General features: G+C 36.6%; 1 protein-coding gene across 19 annotated transcripts in view; it reads left to right on the forward strand.

Annotated features, from left to right (window-relative positions):
• NAV3 (neuron navigator 3) overlaps positions 1 to 17853 on the forward strand; it is a 527932-nt gene that overhangs the window by 378370 nt on the left and 131709 nt on the right. For 16 of the 19 annotated variants that reach the window (XM_015281870.4, XM_015281843.3, XM_015281853.3 and 13 more), the window contains 2 exons: positions 2483 to 2657; positions 16146 to 16214. In XM_015281870.4, coding sequence (XP_015137356.1) covers positions 2483 to 2657; positions 16146 to 16214 — 244 coding nt within the window. The remainder of the gene's footprint in view (positions 1 to 2482; positions 2658 to 16145; positions 16215 to 17853) is intronic. The other 3 variants (XM_040695865.2, XM_015281866.3, XM_040695876.2) reach the window with 1 other exon arrangement.

The raw sequence follows: 17853 nt of genomic DNA on the forward strand, positions 1-17853 counted from the left end.
GTACAAATACTACTGAAAGCGGTAATCTTATGCAGTTTTAAATGCAAATACTATTTTTAAAAACTTCTATTAAGACAGAATTTTAACACTGCATTCCTTGAGTTCTGAAGTAACATTCAAACTAAGTTTGCTGTTTCTCAGTTGATATTGGCTCTGGAGTAGATCTTCTAGTATCTTTGTTACTGCAAACTGATACAGAAACATGACTCACTTAAACATACCATTTTTAACACGTACTATTTTGAACGTTGCAATTGAGGAAAAACTGCTATGTTGTTTTTATCATTAAGTTATCATGTTATTTTAGTGTTTTTTCATCACACTAATGTTTAAAATCCATGAAGTTCACAAACTGGTATGGCTGCTTCTTGTAATTGGCCTTGCTAAATGTCTTATTACTGTTGAGACACGTATTAATGCATTTTGCAGACAGTTTCCCAAACAGAACGCTATGATCCTAGCAAAGATTAAAGATTTCAAAACCAATTTCCCATCTCATTTAGACACCTGAGAAAGGAATTCTAGTACAAAAGTTGTTTTTAAACCTTGACAGCAAAATCTCTACTGGAGAGCCCAAGTGATAAATAATAAACCAATTTCTACAAAGAAAAGTAGTTCCTCTCCTCTTCCCTGCAAATATTTAGTACATATGATCATTTTCTGGGTGTTTCTCTTTTAAGAGAAATCTTCCAACTGTAGCTGGTCTAAAAGCAGGGAAGAATAAGTGCAACATTGATCACATTTGCCTTTACAAATAGTTAAACGTATAGTTTAACACGCATGCGCGTGCACGCACACACACACACACAGACACACACAGAAAAAGGTGAAATTATAAGATGAAAATATATGGATGTGATTTAATGAATAAGGGACTATTTTCCTGAGCACTACAGGATGCAAAATGGCAAGAATAAATAAATTGATATCTGGGACAGAAATAGAGAAGCTTGAAGAATGGTAGTTAGATGTTTTGGTTTGTCTTTTTTTGTTGTTGTTGTTAAGCTAATGTTAAATAAAACCTTTCTTGATCTTCCTTGGTGATGATCTTCCTTGACAGCAGGATAACTCCAGAAGTCATTATTCTTTAAACAGCTTCCTAATTCTGAGAAAGTTCTTCTGCGTGTTGCTGATGATCTCATGAGGAATCAGTGATCCTACTGCATCTTCATAGGGAACAAGAGCAAGTATAGATACATAGAACAAATTTCAATTTTGCAAAGTATATCAGGGTGTTCAGGATTGTTTGCTCTTGCTGATCAGAGTGAGAGCCTGAGGGCTCTAGTGTTTGAAGGCCTGTTCATGTGTGCAGCAGCATTTCACCTCTGGAAGAGAAATGAATATGATTTGAAGAACATTAATATTACAATGTTTGTTTATAAGCTGTTTTAAACATTTATTAGGAAAGGCTGTGTAGCACATGAAACTCAGTCTTTGTATTTGCAGGGAAGACAGAAAGATTGAAATGTTGCCTGTTAGGTTACAAGGCTATCAGCGTAATGAAAACCTTACAAAAGAACTCCAGTGCCAAAGAAAATTAATAATGAAGTTATGAACAGACCTAAGTGCTGCAGATAATTTCATTAAGGCCCCCTGAGGCTTCTTTTTTGACACAGAGATCCTTTATGAGCAAAGAATAACATTAGCCTTTTAAAACCCTCATCTCAGGCTGTGCAAAGACAAAGGAGTTGGGAGGCTTAAGGATTCTACCCTGAGACAAAATTTCATATGGAAAGCTATTTTAGCCACAAGTGAAAGCTGTAGTTTTGAAGTTTTTGTTAAACACTACAAGCAGTGTGGAATAGGAAAGTAGAAAATCATGTAACTGGAAAGTTCAAAGATGTAATCACAAATCTTATGGTCACCCCTCTTCATTGGTATTTTTCCATTGATCTGCTTCTCTTATGTTCCTTCCTAATTCTTGTGCATGCATATGCACTCATCCACTAGATTGCTGACATCTCCTCTTTCCACTTTTTTTAGAAGTCATTGTTTACTGCCATTGGGCAAAGAATTTGAAGAAAAACAAAGAAGACAAGAGAAATGTAAAGCCACTAGTTAGAAGGAATGTTTTCTTAAAGCTGGAAAAGCTGAGATTTTACTAGCTGTTCTCGCCTCTCTGCTTCCCAAGAATTCTTGTACTGAGTTGAGGCTGTGTACTGTATTTATTTTCAAATATATATGTTGTTTAACGTTAGCTTTACTCTTCTTTATGACCATGCACATGTGTTTCATCATGAGGACATTACGGAGATGTGTTTCTTGCGACAACGGCACATAAATAAGCAAAGACTATAACAAACAATAAAGTATCAATGACACCTGGCATGTCTCTCATAGTGGAGAGAAATGCAGAAGAGTATAAATATGTATGGCTTTGTTTACATGGATGTTAGAGTATAAAACTTCTTCAAAACTGAAAGTCTAAAACCGCTGTGTTTTCACTTCTTTTTCTTTCTTCTTTTTTTTTTTTTTAATATAGAAATAAGGAATGGAAATTTGAAAGCCATTTTAGGGCTGTTTTTCAGTTTGTCTCGATACAAACAGCAGCAACATCATCAGCAACAGTACTACCAGTCTTTGGTGGAGCTACAACAGCAAGTACCTTCATCTCCAGCAGAAATCAGCCAGTCCAAAACACAAGATATGCAGTCGAGGTAGGTTAAAAAATTAATTTTCTTATGCATAAAAACATTTTATTTTGCGTGTTCAAAAAGGAGAAGTTTCCGTGGAAAAATAGGTCACCTACAAGAGACTTGTATTGTATTTTATTATTATTATTGTTGTTGTATAAATGTAAGAGCATAATATTTATCTTATGTGTTTGTTTAGTATTAAGCTTGTATTTCTTGACAATAAACAATCCCCCTCAGTTAAATTTAGTTCAAATTCTAGTTAATTTTAAGGCATTTTTTTTTTGCACTTTGATTCGGCAGTCCTTTACACAGTAAGAGATTGTTAGTACACACTCATGTTTCCCTCTTCTGCCCAGTTGCACGTCTAAATGAGTTATTTAAAATGCTTAGCAAAATACACAGGGAAAAGGCATAGCTGATAGTTCCACTTGTTCTAAACTCTTTTTGCTCCCATGCATTCTGTTTTTCAGTGCCTAATTCTGTTTGAATGGCTTTTGAAAGGAAAATAAATGATCTTAATCTGTTTTCTTCTTTTAAGGGGTCAAATTAAGATTTAGTTAGGCAAAAAATTTGGTGGCATATTTAATAGTTGAATTATATTCCTCTTAGATTGAAGCTGTACAAATATGTGGAGAAGCTGGTTTCCTACTGGCCTTGACGAAAGAATCAGCTTTAAACAAGTATCTATTTAAATCAAAAGATTATTAGCAAGTTATGCTGTACTGTGGAAGGAAAAAAAGCTGTTCACACATAAGACTATAATTGAATTGTTAATTAAAAGCTTTAATGTTGCTCTGATGGCTTTAATTACTTGTTTCATTAATTGTCTTGTTTGGAAGATTCTGTGTGCTTCATGAACAATTGTCTAGAATGTGATAAATCAATGATAAAAATATGAGAATGCAGTACTTAAATGTTGTTTTTTTGAGTCGGTTTGCATCTAAAATAGTCTTTCATGTTTATGATAAACAGACTAATTCTTCAGTTGAAAAAACCTTTTGCACTCCAAAATAATAGAAAACTTTGTCTTGAGACTGAGAATGTTGCAAAAAAAATCTGTAGGAGAACATTTCCAGTGGCATTTTAAGCATCATATTTGATGCAAAACTTAGGATCCACTTGCATTAGCCTTAGAAATTATAACATGGAATGCATTTTTTTTCCTGCTTCTGAAAATTAATCTCTTTGAATGCTTTTTTTTTCTGTGAAGCTTTTTATTAGCATGTAATCTAAGGAATTATGGCATCATTCTGGAAGAATCTGAGCACTCTGAACATTTTCTGAAGTTGATTTTTTTTTTTGCTTTCTTAGGGTGTTCAATAACTGCATAGGAGGAGATAATATCTTGTTATTCAAAAAGTTGATATTTTTCCATTATAACAAAGATATTTTGAATAGAGGTCTAGAAGTATTCACCGCTTTGATCAGTAGAGTTAAGGGCTTAGTTAGTTGTAGGCAGACACTTCTGGCTATTGGATTTGTTTACAGTTTAGTAAAACTGAAACTTCTTCTTTTCTAATTCAGCCATGGAGTATTTTTTAATTAAAACTAGCTATGATGTTCCTTTTTGCATCACCACTATTGTAAGGAATTCTGTTTGTCCAAAGAAGCTTGGAGAAAAGCAGTTGTTTATCCTTTGGAAGATAACTAGGACACTAGTTCTTTGTCTGCTCAGGAATGGTCAGCGCTGACAGGATGAATTTATATAAAGCTTTCCTTTCATTATAATTTCACAAGATCTCGTGGTTCTTCAGTGCCTATTTCTGTTCTTCTCCTTTGCTATATTTAAACATCCATCATTATGAAGAAGGGCAATCTTTCTGCATCCAGAATCTCAGCTTTCATGACTTCATTAAGTGACATCCTAGGCTGATTTAACAATTTCTACTTTCATGAATGCGTATTAGACCTCCTACTTAAATGCTGGGAGTCTAAGATTGTCTCATTCCTTTATATGTCTGTACATGTTATTTATAGCTATTTATATTTCAACTACTTTTCTTCTTTGTAAAAAAAAAAAAGTACACCAAGATTAATAATGTCTTTCTTATTTCCCACCTGTAAACTAAAAGCAAGAATTTATCTGTTTGCTTTCACATATACATATTTTGAGTATTTCTCACTGCAAGCTTATGCACTGACTGAACACTATTTTCTCTATTCCCATATTTATCCGTAAAGGCTGTAAAGATAAAGATCCTTCTTTCTGAAAGGTGTCTATTTGAAAGATTCTTATCTTCTATTGTAAATGTTTCTAGTATTCTGAGCTGCTAGCAAAACAAGGAAGAGGATTTAAACAAATACACAGAGATTTTTTTTTCTTTCATCATTGCTTTGAAGAACTACTAGGAAATTGGCATTCAGTAACTTGTCCACCTCTACTGCATTTGAAAAATATGAATTCCACAGATGTGTATATGCAAATATCTGTTGATTTGAACTGCCTGTGCGGGACTTAGCAATTCTTCTTTTTCACAACAGTCATCTTATTTAACTCAACTTGTTACTTTTTCCATCAGAAAAAAAAAAAAATTGCTAAAAAACTTTTTAGTTTTGAGATGATAATGAATAGGAAGGTTCCATTCAGAAGGAAACCGAAATATGAAATTAATAAGACTCCTTTGGTAATTAATCTTGCCTCTTGTCTACATTTTGCTGTCTAAAATACGGACAAGTAGCTCACATCACAGAAATTAATCTTGGGAGTCATATAATTTCTTTCATGGCATTTGTCTTAACATAAATTACAGAGGGAACTAGAAGATCTTTAAATGTCCTTTCCAAATCACAGTATTCTACAATTCTATGACTGATGAACAGAGCAGGAGTTCCTAATCTAGAAAGTCTTTATGAACTGATGGTTGATAGTAAACTTTAAGACAATTTATTACTACTAATTTATCAGTGAGCAATGACTCTTTCTTTACTAAGTCTGTTGCAGTTTCTGAATGTACTCTTAAAAAATTACCTACTTGCACCTGTGGGTAGGTGGCAGTACAGCGCACTTCAGGTGCTGCCTCTTTATTTTAACTGAAAAATCCCATACTTCTATTATGTTAGACCAATCACATCTTTCTGAAGGATTATATACATTGCAGTGTGCTTGGCATGTATCTGTTTGTAAGTGTGTACACAAATAAATAAAAGCAAAATACATACACCGACAAAGGTAGATGCATTTTCAAGCTGCTGCTTTAAAAAAAAATCAGTAATCACATCTCATGTTGTAATTTAAGTTTTTGAAAATATGTCTTTATAATTGCAGTTAATTTAGGCTAGATGGCTTTCTGCACAAACTTTTCTATGGCAGGCTCCTAGCAAAGGTATCTACCGTTGATCAGTGTGGCAACACTTTGGCATCCCTAGCTATGTGTAATCTATCCCTAACCAAGCTCAAAATGTTGAGAACTGTATACACAGAAGGGGAGCAAGATTCTGAATGTGGAATGGTATCATTGTCCTATGTAATTCTAGGGAGGATAGCTAAATATCAAAGTAAATGTACAAAGAATGAAGGAAGCTGGTTTATTAAGTGGAGTTTCATTTCAAAGAATGTACTTTACTTATGGTAGATCGTAACTTTGTACCACTAAGTATAAAATCTCTTAAAATCATTTAGCAATTAATGGGAAAGTCTGTGGTAAATAATAAATGGTAATTCAAGGAAGAGAACTCTTCAAGGAAGAGTTGTAGATGGGATTTCTGATTTCTTTTCATTCTAAAATTTCCTATGTTTTTTTATTACTAACTGGGAATTGAATATTTCAAAATCTGGGGTAGACACTTCACTATTTAGTTATGACTCTGTTGCTGCTTAGATTTGGTTAAAAAATACAGTGCTGGTGGCCTTATTTATATCTGTCAGTACAGATACATGACAACAATGGTTACATTATATTTTTATGCTTCACTTTGCTGGTGGATTCCATTATCACAGCAATACATCTAAACTTTCTGCAGTGATGATCTTTCAACCACCCAGATACTAAGAGAAAACACATGTGGATGAAAGAAGTTCTGTCTCATTTATGGATTAGGCAGTAACTGGTTTCAGTAAGCTGTCAGCAAAATTCCAGAAGACGGACAAACTATTTTATCACGTATAGGAATGATGAACACAGCTTGAGGTCCAGATGGATTTTGTTAAATTTCTTATATTGAAAGAGCACCCTGGTTTTCCTAAGCGCATAAACAAAGTTAGGTAGCTGATTTCTACAGGCAGTTGCATATATAACTAGTGTAATGAACTTGGTTTCACGTTGCCTACTTCTTAGATGTACTAGGGGAAAAAATGAAGCATATTGAACACACAGCTTGTGCTGTGTGAAACACAGTAATGCAAACGTAGTGGTTATGATTATGAATTTAAGTAGATCCATGCCAGAATACTGGCGATCCATACGCCAATCTTGGTTCCACCACTGGCAGTTTAGAAAAAGGCCTTTGTTTCAGTGTTCTTGAGGTTTAAAACATAGCCTTAATAGTCTGCACCAAGTGCATCACACCAACATAGGCTAAAAGATGAAAGTCATGTTTCTTAGTTAATGAAAGGCGAAGGGGTGAACCACATCTCTTCTGTCTTTAGTTCTTGTCATTACTGATTGCTTTGTTTTAATGAGGATTACCAGGTATTCTGCTCCTGCTTTTCTCACTGTATAATCACTGTTTAATGACTGAAAAGAAGACAAATTAGAAAAAGGTTTATTTCTTTATTTTTTTTCTAGTAGAGATCTGAATGAACAAGCTATTAGCCATATCTGATGTATTTTCATTTGTCTGGGAGATAATGCAGGATGAACTTCATTACTTAATGTGATTGTAAAGGGATGCATGGCAGCTGACTTTCAAAATGGACCTTTGGGATTACATTTTACTTTAATTGAGCTTCCCTTAAGAATCAGTTTTTGCCCCATTTCATTCTGCTCCTTAAAGATCCAATCATTGCAGTCCTTACAGCTGCCAATGAAAGGAAATTCTGATGCCTTAACAGACCAGGGCATGAAATTCATCCTTCTTGACCTGAACAGAGCCCAAGTAACTAAACTATGTGGTATCTCTGCATATCAGTTATATCAGTTAACTGTATACCTAAGCAAATAGATTACGATTGCATAAATCAGAGTTTTGTTCTTGTATATCGTTTACCAGTTAATCTTCTTGCACATTCCATTTTTTTTTTTACATCACACAAGTATCAAACTAATTTACACATTTACATAACTCTCACATACATGCTAGAGATTATTACATTTTTGGGAATTCTAGGCTACATCCATGACATGTTGACGGAGAAGCACATAAAGAATGCACCATCGTTGTCTCCTAAATATTAATATTTATGTCATGGTTCTTAGCAAGTTGTGATTTTTTTCTAAAATGGCTATTTTGAAACAACAGGCATAGCATGAGCATTATTTGTCGTTCAAATGCAATAGAAGTATGTATTACGAAACAACATAGAAATTACTGTGCTTAAAAGAATTACTTTTTGATAATGGCAAAAGATGTTCCTTTCTTATAACCTTCATTGGAAATGGCAGACAGTGAAATAGCAACAATATACTTTTCATAGATTTCTTCCCTGTAGCCTGCCCTCTCTAAGATGAGCAATGTTAAAGCTTAACATAAGGAAAGAAAATTTCTTTTGAAGAGGAGTTTCAATTTCCAAAAGAAACAGTCTCTTTTATAGCTATAATATACCACATAATAGAGAAGAAATATAAAAATGTATATTATAAAACATTTTAGATCCTTGTAATAGCTTTTCAGATTTCCTTAAATGTTTCATCTTATTTAATCTTTTTGCTATGACCTCTCCGAAACTGCTGATATGTTTCACCTTTCTACGTAATTCTTTGGACTGGTTCCTGAAAATCTTGTCCTTTGTTAGTTATGTTATTTATTACGTATCTGCATATAATGATATATAGTTGATTTCTCCTGTTTGATTACCTCTGCCACCTGCTCAAGGATAATACCTCTCTTCTTTTGTCTGCACTTCAAGATAAAACTGTTGTCCTTTCTTATTGTCCTTGCAGTTTTCAAAATAATGATTTTAATTCACTTTAGTGATGATTTTCATTTTATGCGCTTCAGATACTTTCACTGTCATGTTTTTCTCCTTTGCGTCTAATCACTTGTTACTTTTTATATTTTCATTTTGATCTAGTTTAGCCATAATTTTCATGTAGATCTTAATGGGAATTCTTCCATTTATCTTTTAATGTCAGGATTCACATTTTTCTATATTTCCTTTTGGAGGAATCTTACAATATAGTTATTTTCCTTTCAGATATTCTTTGCTGCTCTGCTCTCCCCATATGTTTCATTCATTCATTCTTCTGATTCTCTGAAAATAAATTCTACTGAAGCTTTGTCTGTGAATCCTTCTCCTTTTCCAGATCTGGCACCTATTGAATTCAGATGGCTTGCAAACATTTGTGTAAATGGCAAATGTAATTTAAATAAATATCACATGCAGTGGGAGACACAGTGATTTATTATGGTCTTCATTCTTTCTTTTTTTCCTATGATTTATTTTATTATCTACTCTGAAGCAAAACATTTTATTTTATCCATTTTTATCTCAATATTTTCACAGACTGCTGCAAATGTGATATGATATTCTACATATTGTTGTATGGCAGGTATCAGTTAGTAAAAGAACAGTACTCTTTGCAGCAGCTATGGATATGATGAGTTTCTCTCTTCACTGATTAAAAAAACCCAAAAAACTAATGAGGAGCGTAGGTGGTGTTATTTAATGGATTAATGCAGGTTTATAGCAACCCCAACCATTCTCTAGGATGTGTTGATGAATGTGTTTGTTTTTTTTTTTTTTTTGAAATCTGTGAAAAGGTTCCAAAGACAGCTTTTAGATTTCAAAGAGTGACAACCTCAGACTTTGTGGCACCCTCTTTTTCATTCTCTTTTTGAGGAAACTTTATTGCAGTTGTAGTCCTAATAATGACATACTTTGCTGTGTAGATCATCTGGTGTATTCTTGTTCAAGATCAAAAATGGCATAGAGATAGGGTCATGAAAGGTAGAATTATCCCTAAGAATACAGTCTCTGTTCTGGTAGCACAGTGTTGCTTGATTTGATCAGAAAAATTAGTGGCTTTTAAAAGATTGTGTTGCTTGAGGTGAGTTACATATCAGACTAAACACATTAAGTTGCATGTTTTGTACTCAGTTGTCATCCTTTTTGTTTCTTTTAGCAGTGTGATTTCATATTCTTTCACTGTGTGACTGTACTACAAATACTAGGGCCAGGGTGGGAAAGATACAGTCGCTGTGGTAGATGACTAGTTATGACTACAAATCACTGCACTGTGAGAACATAAATGCAGATGGGCAACTAAGTTATCTGAGATTTTGGATTATGAACTATGAATATGAAAACATCAAGAACACAGTTTTACTTCTGTTTCCAAGCCCTAATCAGATGCAGATATCTTTCTTGTGTAAGATTCTAGAAGTTAGAGCAGAAGAGAAAGATATCTAGTTAATACAAAACATCATAGATCATAGAATGCCTTAGATTTGAAGGGACCATAAAGATCTCCCAGTTCCAACTCCCTGCCACTGGCAGGGTTGCCAACACTATATCAAACTGACTGGTTTCTTTTGATATTGCACAGGTTAAACTAGGTTAACGCATCTGAACATAAGCTATCTGCTTCTTTCTTGTCTATTGTATACTTACAGTTGGGCATACTTATTAACATGTGTTAATATGTTCATTGGGTTGGAAGGGACTTTAAAGACCGTATAGATCCAAACCTCCCCCCCCAGCTGTGGGCAGGTCTGCCACCCACTGGATCAGGTTACCTGGGGCCCCATCCAACCTGGTCTGGAATGTACTTGACCACATTTCTGGCTTACATCCAGCCTTTTGTCCACCAGACCCCTATATCCTTCTCCACAGAGCTGCACTCAATTAGTTCTTCTCCCACTAAGTAGACATACTGGAATTGCCTTGACCCAAATGCGACTCCTTGCACTTGGTCTTATTGAACCTCATTAGGTTCTTATGGGTCAACTTCTCAAGCCTGTCCAAGTTCCTTTGGATGGCATCCCTTCCTTCTATTGTGTCAACAGCACCACTGAGCTTGGGAGTAATCAGCAAACTCGCTGAGGGTGCACTTGATCCTGCTGTCTGTGTCATTGACAAAGATGTTGAAGAGTATCAAACTCAAGATGGAGCCCTGGGGGACACGGCTCCAACACCAATAGGCATTTCCTCCTGTGAATGAAAAAAACAAACGTTTCTGTATCGTATGTATGTACCTCTATGATATAAATACATGAAATACACAGGCTTATGTAAGATTTAAATGCATATATGTTGCATATAGATAGGAGGCACTACATTTGGAGTAAGACAGTATTTCATTATGTTAGCCCACGCTGTCAAATGCAGATGGTGGTGGTATGACAGTAGAGGTTGAACATTCCCAGCAATATTCTGTTACATTATGCTGCCATGTGACAGATGGCAGCAGAGGGGCAGTCTGACAAAATTGTGTCTGACGTGGAAGTGTGTATGAAGCAGAAGTGTGGAACTGAATTCCTCTGTGTGGGGAAAAAAAAAAAAAGGCACCCATTGACATTTACTGATGCTTATTGAATGTTTATGGGGACCAAACAGTGGATGGTGAGCACAATGAAGTGGTAGGTGGTACATTTCAGTACTGGTGACAGCGATGTAAAAGACAAGCCATGTTCCGGATGGCCATATAGTTTTTCATAAGCATGGCATACAGGCTCTTGCTCATCCCTGGCAAAAATGCAGACCTAACGGTGGTCACTATGTTGGAGAAAATAGTGTAGCTGAGAACTTCCTCTATCAAAAAGTGTTCTTCTGCTATTTGTATCTGCTGTAGCTTCTATAGAAATAAATAGGATGCATTACTTTCAGAGCAAACTCCTAATATATATAAACTTATAATTTCTCCAGGCCTGGGCTAAAATAGCACAAGAAATGTCAGAAATACACAGTTGTTTGAAAAGGAAGTTTGTTGGTTTTCTCCTTGGTCTTCCTAATCTGTGCTTTTGAGGAATGGGAGATAATTTCACTGCCCAGAGTGTTTTGAGAGTATTGTGGAGTCTGTGGCAGGCTTGGGATTTGGAACTTAGAATATTAAGTATGCAGCCATGGAGTTTGAGAGCAAGAGAGGGAATTAACACTGATTACAGCCCAATCACGATCTCCTAAGAAACACTTTCTGCTCGTTTTAACTAATATTTTTTGTTGATTATTTTTTTGTTTCATTTTTAATTGAGGAAACATTCTAATAAAAAACATCTTGGAAGTTCTTCAGTGCAATCACCCTAGTGACATATAAATATACCTTATAAGATCAACAGCGTATAAAATTCAAGTATGCCAGTAAGGTAGAACTTTGATTATGTACTACAGACCCTTTTGCTTCTCTTTCAGGCTTTAACAGATCATGTAGCTGTCATTTTAGAGCCATCATACAGCTCAACATTACAGGAAAATGGCTACATGGTTGTGACAGAGTGATGTAATGCGATCCTTTTGATCTTTCAAAAAACTGTTAATGAAAAGTAGGTGATATGCAGGCTGACACTGCTTGGGTTACCTTTTTTAGGAGGCAGTTAAAATATTTTATTTGAATCAGCTTGATTGGTACTCTCTATCTAGGTTTTTACAAGTTGCATCCTTCAACTTTACGTGTTATACACTCTTCCAAGGAGCTTCTTTCCTGCTATACACTGCCATTTGTACAGCAGGAACATCTTCTGGCAGTTTAGTCCATTATCTAGCAGTCACTTGTCTTCTTTTTTCCTATATGCCCATTTTAGTTGAGTATTTCTCTTCACTTTCAGCAGGATGACATTTATGAACCTTTAGTATTGTAGCTGATGTGAACTTCCTAGATTGCCTGCATCTTTCAGGACCATTTCTTAAACCCTTTTATTCTGCTTGTGGCTGCATGCTCTCATTCAGCTCCCTGTCTGGGCGTTATCACTTGTGTTGCATTCTCCCCAAAGTGAACAATAGTGCCACTGGTTGTGGTATAGCTCTGGGGTTTTCCATTAGCACTTCAGGGGCATCACAGTCTCTAACATCTGCATTGCTTCTCTCTCAGTATTTCCCCAGTTACCTCTGCAATTAATTCTCTTTCTGGGCTGCCGCAGCATGTTTATTCCATTTTCTCACAGTTTATCACCAATGGCCAGCTGTGTCATTTCATCTCTGTTGTGGTGATGAGTGCTTTGCTGGAGTATGAGAGAAAACATGGAAAACACTAGGGCTTGTTTTCACCTGGAAGCCAGTTTGAAGAGTCTTCTTCCTAAGATTTGGGATCAGATGCATTTATACCATCTTGCCTCTTTTGAGCAGGATTTGCTCAACCAGAAGAATCTGCTTGCTCATTCTCTATGCACTAGATAGAAGAGGAGTGCTAAACATGAAGACAGAGGCCAGCTGGCTTGTTCCTGGCCTTGGCTCAGATCCAGGCTGGGCCAGTCCCTGGGTGGCAATGCTGAGCCTCAGCTCTGAGCTGCCCCTCTGGGGTTTCCTGAATGCTCTGGAGATGGCACTGGTCTCCTCCACAGTCCCTGTGTCCCCTTCATGCCAATGTATCAAGGCTGGGCTTTGCAGGCAGCTGCTGTGGCTGCCCCATGGAGCTGAAGCTGTGACTGTATATCAGGGAAGGCTGCTGATAGGAGTATTATGGCAATGGAAAGGGGTTGGGGAGCAGATAGCTGAAAACTAGGAGCATCACACTTTCTAGCGTTTTGGTAAATAAGTCATTCCTTGTCCTAAATGCTGTGATGCTAAATTTCTGCTCTTTGGATTGTTAACGTGCATCTGTGCTGCTTTAATGCAGGAATATATTTATTATGCCTCTGAGTATTTATAAGCATAAAAAAAAAATTACAGCTTTGAGCAAAACACGTTTGTTTTCCTGACTGTCAGATGTTACCCACTGATAAGTATCAGGTAGGATGAAAGGCAGCAGGTAAATATTTTGTACACTCAGAATAGCTCTGAGGTGGCTGGGCTTTAGAAATGTTGCAGTTCACATTTGTAACAGAGGGGACGGCAGTTGGAAAACAGACATCCGTGCAGAGCTTCATTGGGTTCAGCCCATCAAGTGCTAATTGAGAAGGAAGAACTGAAGTACTTAGGAGCTTATTTTATGAGCTGCTAAAATTCTTTTTCATTTGACACACTACTTTGAAAAATAAATTTAGCCAGTCATAATGCTGGTATACTGCATTGACAAATCCATCCATTCCTGTCAGCAGTGTCTGGAAAAAATGAATATGGTCTACAGAAAGATTCTTGAATTTGCTAGTGCACGGAGTCCCAGGAAACAAGCTTGGGAGGAAAGAAATTTTTCCAGCAATCATTTCCAGATAGATGCTTCATTTACTTATTAAAAAGAAAATAAAGTAAAATGTGCTGTCACTCTGTGGATGGCTTATCAATAACTCAGCAACATGACTGAGTTCAAGTAGATTTGAGTAGATTCCAGCTCCCCTGGAGTAACACTTTGAGTTAGAAAAGCTACCGAACACCATGACAAGGCAGAACCTTCAGCTCTTCAACCAGTGGTTAAGATGCATCCTATTCACTCTGCTTTTCCAACTCACTGTCCGTGTTGATTGTACTGTGTATCATTGTACCTTCTACAACATAAATGCTCTAAGGTTTAATTTGACATCCCATTTTTCCCACAAACTTCTGAGTTTAGTCAGTGCAGATAAGTGGCTAACCATTGCTAGGTTCCTTCATTTTAATGTTTAGTATGTAGAAAAAAAAAAAACGAGTGGAAGAGCTTACCAAAAGATGGGCTAGTGATTCAAGCATGATTTTAACAACTTCAGTAAAGCATCATGTATCATATGTCTAGGCATTAAGAAAAAATGGCCGCAAATGAAATACAAAGTGTTATACTAATGACTATACATAGAAAAAATATACGCTGTAATTATGATGATATTATTATAATTTTTTACAATTCCCACAGAAGTTACGGTCATATGAAAGAGCACTTTGTCAGCATTACTGTGAAGATGTATGTCAGAGAATTGAATGCTGCTTTTATATGTTGAATGATTTGGTTTTACCCTCTTAACACTGAAGTAGTCTCCCTTTTATTTTTCTTTACGTGCACGTGCTTCTTGTAACTGGCAGGCACGGAGGCAGTGTTGAACCCTTTACTGTAGTGTAAGTTCATAAAGTAACAGTAAAGTTATCACGCAGCACATTCAAGTGTCACTTTGTCCCCTTACTTGCAACTTTACTGTGCTCTTCTTCAGAGCAGCCATGCCTGTGTGGGAATACTTTTGTCCTGTAAGAACTTTTCCCATCCGTTCTATGCTGAGCCTATCTGCTTCATTGGGCCAGCAGAAAATTCTTAATGTTTTTCTGGTAAAATCAGTGTTGCTAGGCATTTCCTGTAAGTGCTGCCAGTCTGTCAAGGTGGAACTAAACACTGTGGTTTTTACCACTACTCAGAAGAGTTACAGGAAGATGCAGAACTGTAAGAGACTGTGAGTAAGCAGAAGCTCTGACAATCAGTTCTCTTATCACTTTCTGAAGAATGCAAGGAATTTGATTTTGTGATGGCATTTGACTCTGCCCTTAGGTTATATGGGTCCCACATGGTGCACCTGCTTATTGTATCTGAAATTACTTGGCAGGAGGCCTTACCTTGGCCATACCTTTGACGCATCCCCTGTGCAAATGGCTGAAAGAGTAGCAGCATTGATCTGCTGTTCAGTAAAGATATGTTGCAGAGTGCTAAAAGGAATGTATAGGTTTTAGCCCTGTAGCACAGCATACATAGTAGATATACTACTTGGATGTCTTAATAGACTAAGGTGCATTTTCCTATGAAATTTAACAGTGAATCTAAGTACATGTGTTGGCTTTCCTAACGGAGCCTCTGATTCAATGCCTGGGTAATGCATCGTATACATGAACTGTGCTGCCATAACAGTAAAGAAAATTATGATAGAATTCTCTTTCTATATAGCTCAACTGTCAGGAGGGTTGCCTTTCTTTAATAGGAATTCTTCTGAGTCCCCACTGGGTCTGGTACAGCAAATCTGTTCCTACCTGGTAGACTGCAAACCCAGTCAGTTTGCTGGGGGTGGGCTGATAGTTGTATATTCATCTTTTGTACTTTTTGTGGGGGGGCAAAAGCACAGGCATAAAAAGTGTTGAAGTGCTCTTTGCACAGCAGAGCTAGTGTTCAGTCACTGTGCCCAAATTGTTGATTCCTAAAATACTTTCTAGAAAATAAGACAAGTTATAGCAATATCCATTATTTCATAATCTGTGCATTGCATCTTTCATAAAAATCTGCATGTTACATTACTTCATATTTTTGCCAGTTGATTTGTATTTTCTCTCCATGTTCAATTTACATTCATTAACTCATAGCTTGCTGGTAAGTGTGTTCTTTCTATACATGTTCAAAGAAATCCTTTAATTCAATTTCTCTGTTTCTTCTCATACAGTCTCACAGCCAGATATGCAACTCAGTCTAATCACAGTGGAATTGCAACCAGTCAAAAAAAGGCTTCTAGGTCAGTTAAATATCTCTAATTTATTGCTTGTAAGCGATACTCAAGTGAGTCAATGTCCATTGGTATTTTATCCTTTGGACATAAGTGGACATTAACCAATGTGTATTGATGTTATGCGTGCAAACTTTGCATCAATGAGCTTTGCAACAGGAAAGCCTTGTATGGACTGGAAGGAGCTGATTTGTACTGTTTATTAGTAATATTTCTGGTTTATATGTATCTTGCATCTTTGTATCCTGCATGTAAAATACCAGATGGAGGGTTAGTTGGTGATTTTAGTGCTCTCTATTCTCTGGCTCAAATTCTTACTTTAGTCATAAGCAAAAAAAAAGTTTGGGAGCCATCCCAGTTCCCAATAGATGTTCCACATGTATCAGAAACCTACCTGAGAGGTTCAGAGAGCCAAGTGCATGCAGAAGCAAAACAGAGCAGTAAAAAGCACTTTCAAGAGTTCTGCTCCTTCAAGCGTAGACCCCACATTGTCCCTGCTAGCAAGATGCTTTGTTTTGGCTGTGAATTTGACACAGCTGCCCCGATTCTGATCTCACCTGTACTTATAGTACTATGAGCACCACGAGCACTAAAATCTACAAGCCGGGTTGCAGAAGAAGGAAGCTGAGATCTAAAGCTTACTCTTTTTTTGTGGCGCGCAATTAATGTGTTCATTAATCGTACTTTTGCTGGACAGTTCATTGGTGAGAACAATGAACTATAAGTTGCATAATCTACAATAAAGATTTCATTTTGCAGCATAGTGCACTAACACAATTTGAGTTGCTGGCGATAGCTTGAAGTGAGCTATACCACGGTCCAGTTGCTTTGCACCTGCATTTATAGGTCTTCCGTTTTCCTTACTGCTGATGCTCCTGTCTTGTCCTCATTCAACATGTCGGGGTTAACAGTTTAATGTCTAATACTTTAAATCTGTGGCAGTGTTTCCGAAGCCTGTTCAGAGGTATGTGACTCGTCCCTTATTTGTTATTCTCCTCTTTGCATTTCCTTAGCTGCTTAACATGATTCTGCAAGAGCAATTTAAAACCCGAATTCAATTAAAAGAGACAGCAAATGAGGTAAACTGGAAAGTGTGTAGAGCAAATGACCTCATGTATAATGTGCTTACTGTGGCAAGTTCTCGAATTCTGGCATGCAGAATATATGCATAAGTATTTCATATTTAAACAGAACAGATGAGTTTCCAGTGTTGCACATGCCTTTTCATTGCTTTTTTCATTACCTTTGACAAACGATCTCGGGGCTCTCACTGCCTGTCAAATTAGGGTAATGAGAAGGAGCAAATGGATTTTTAAGTTTGTTTTAGTGCATTCTTCAGGGAGCAGAAGATCACTAGAATTCATGGGTCACAGTAAAGGTTAGCACGTTTACAGCTGCAGAGCAGAGACAGTCTGCTGCGGGCTTGGCACAGACAAGCAGGACAGGCTGGGGGCCAGGAGGAGCCATAAAAATAACGGATGGATTAGCTCTCTGAGGCTTAAATTGGTAAAGGAAGACAACATGGAGCTGTTTACACGTGTCTGCTCATGAAAACAAAATTTGAACCTTTCTGTTATACTAGCGTAGTCAACATAAAAAGTCTAGAAAAAATCTAGCAGTTTGTAATTCATGGTAATGTGATGTTTTT

Source organism: Gallus gallus, chromosome 1, assembly GCF_016699485.2.
Source record: "Gallus gallus isolate bGalGal1 chromosome 1, bGalGal1.mat.broiler.GRCg7b, whole genome shotgun sequence".
Classification (NCBI taxonomy): Eukaryota; Metazoa; Chordata; class Aves; order Galliformes; family Phasianidae; genus Gallus; species Gallus gallus.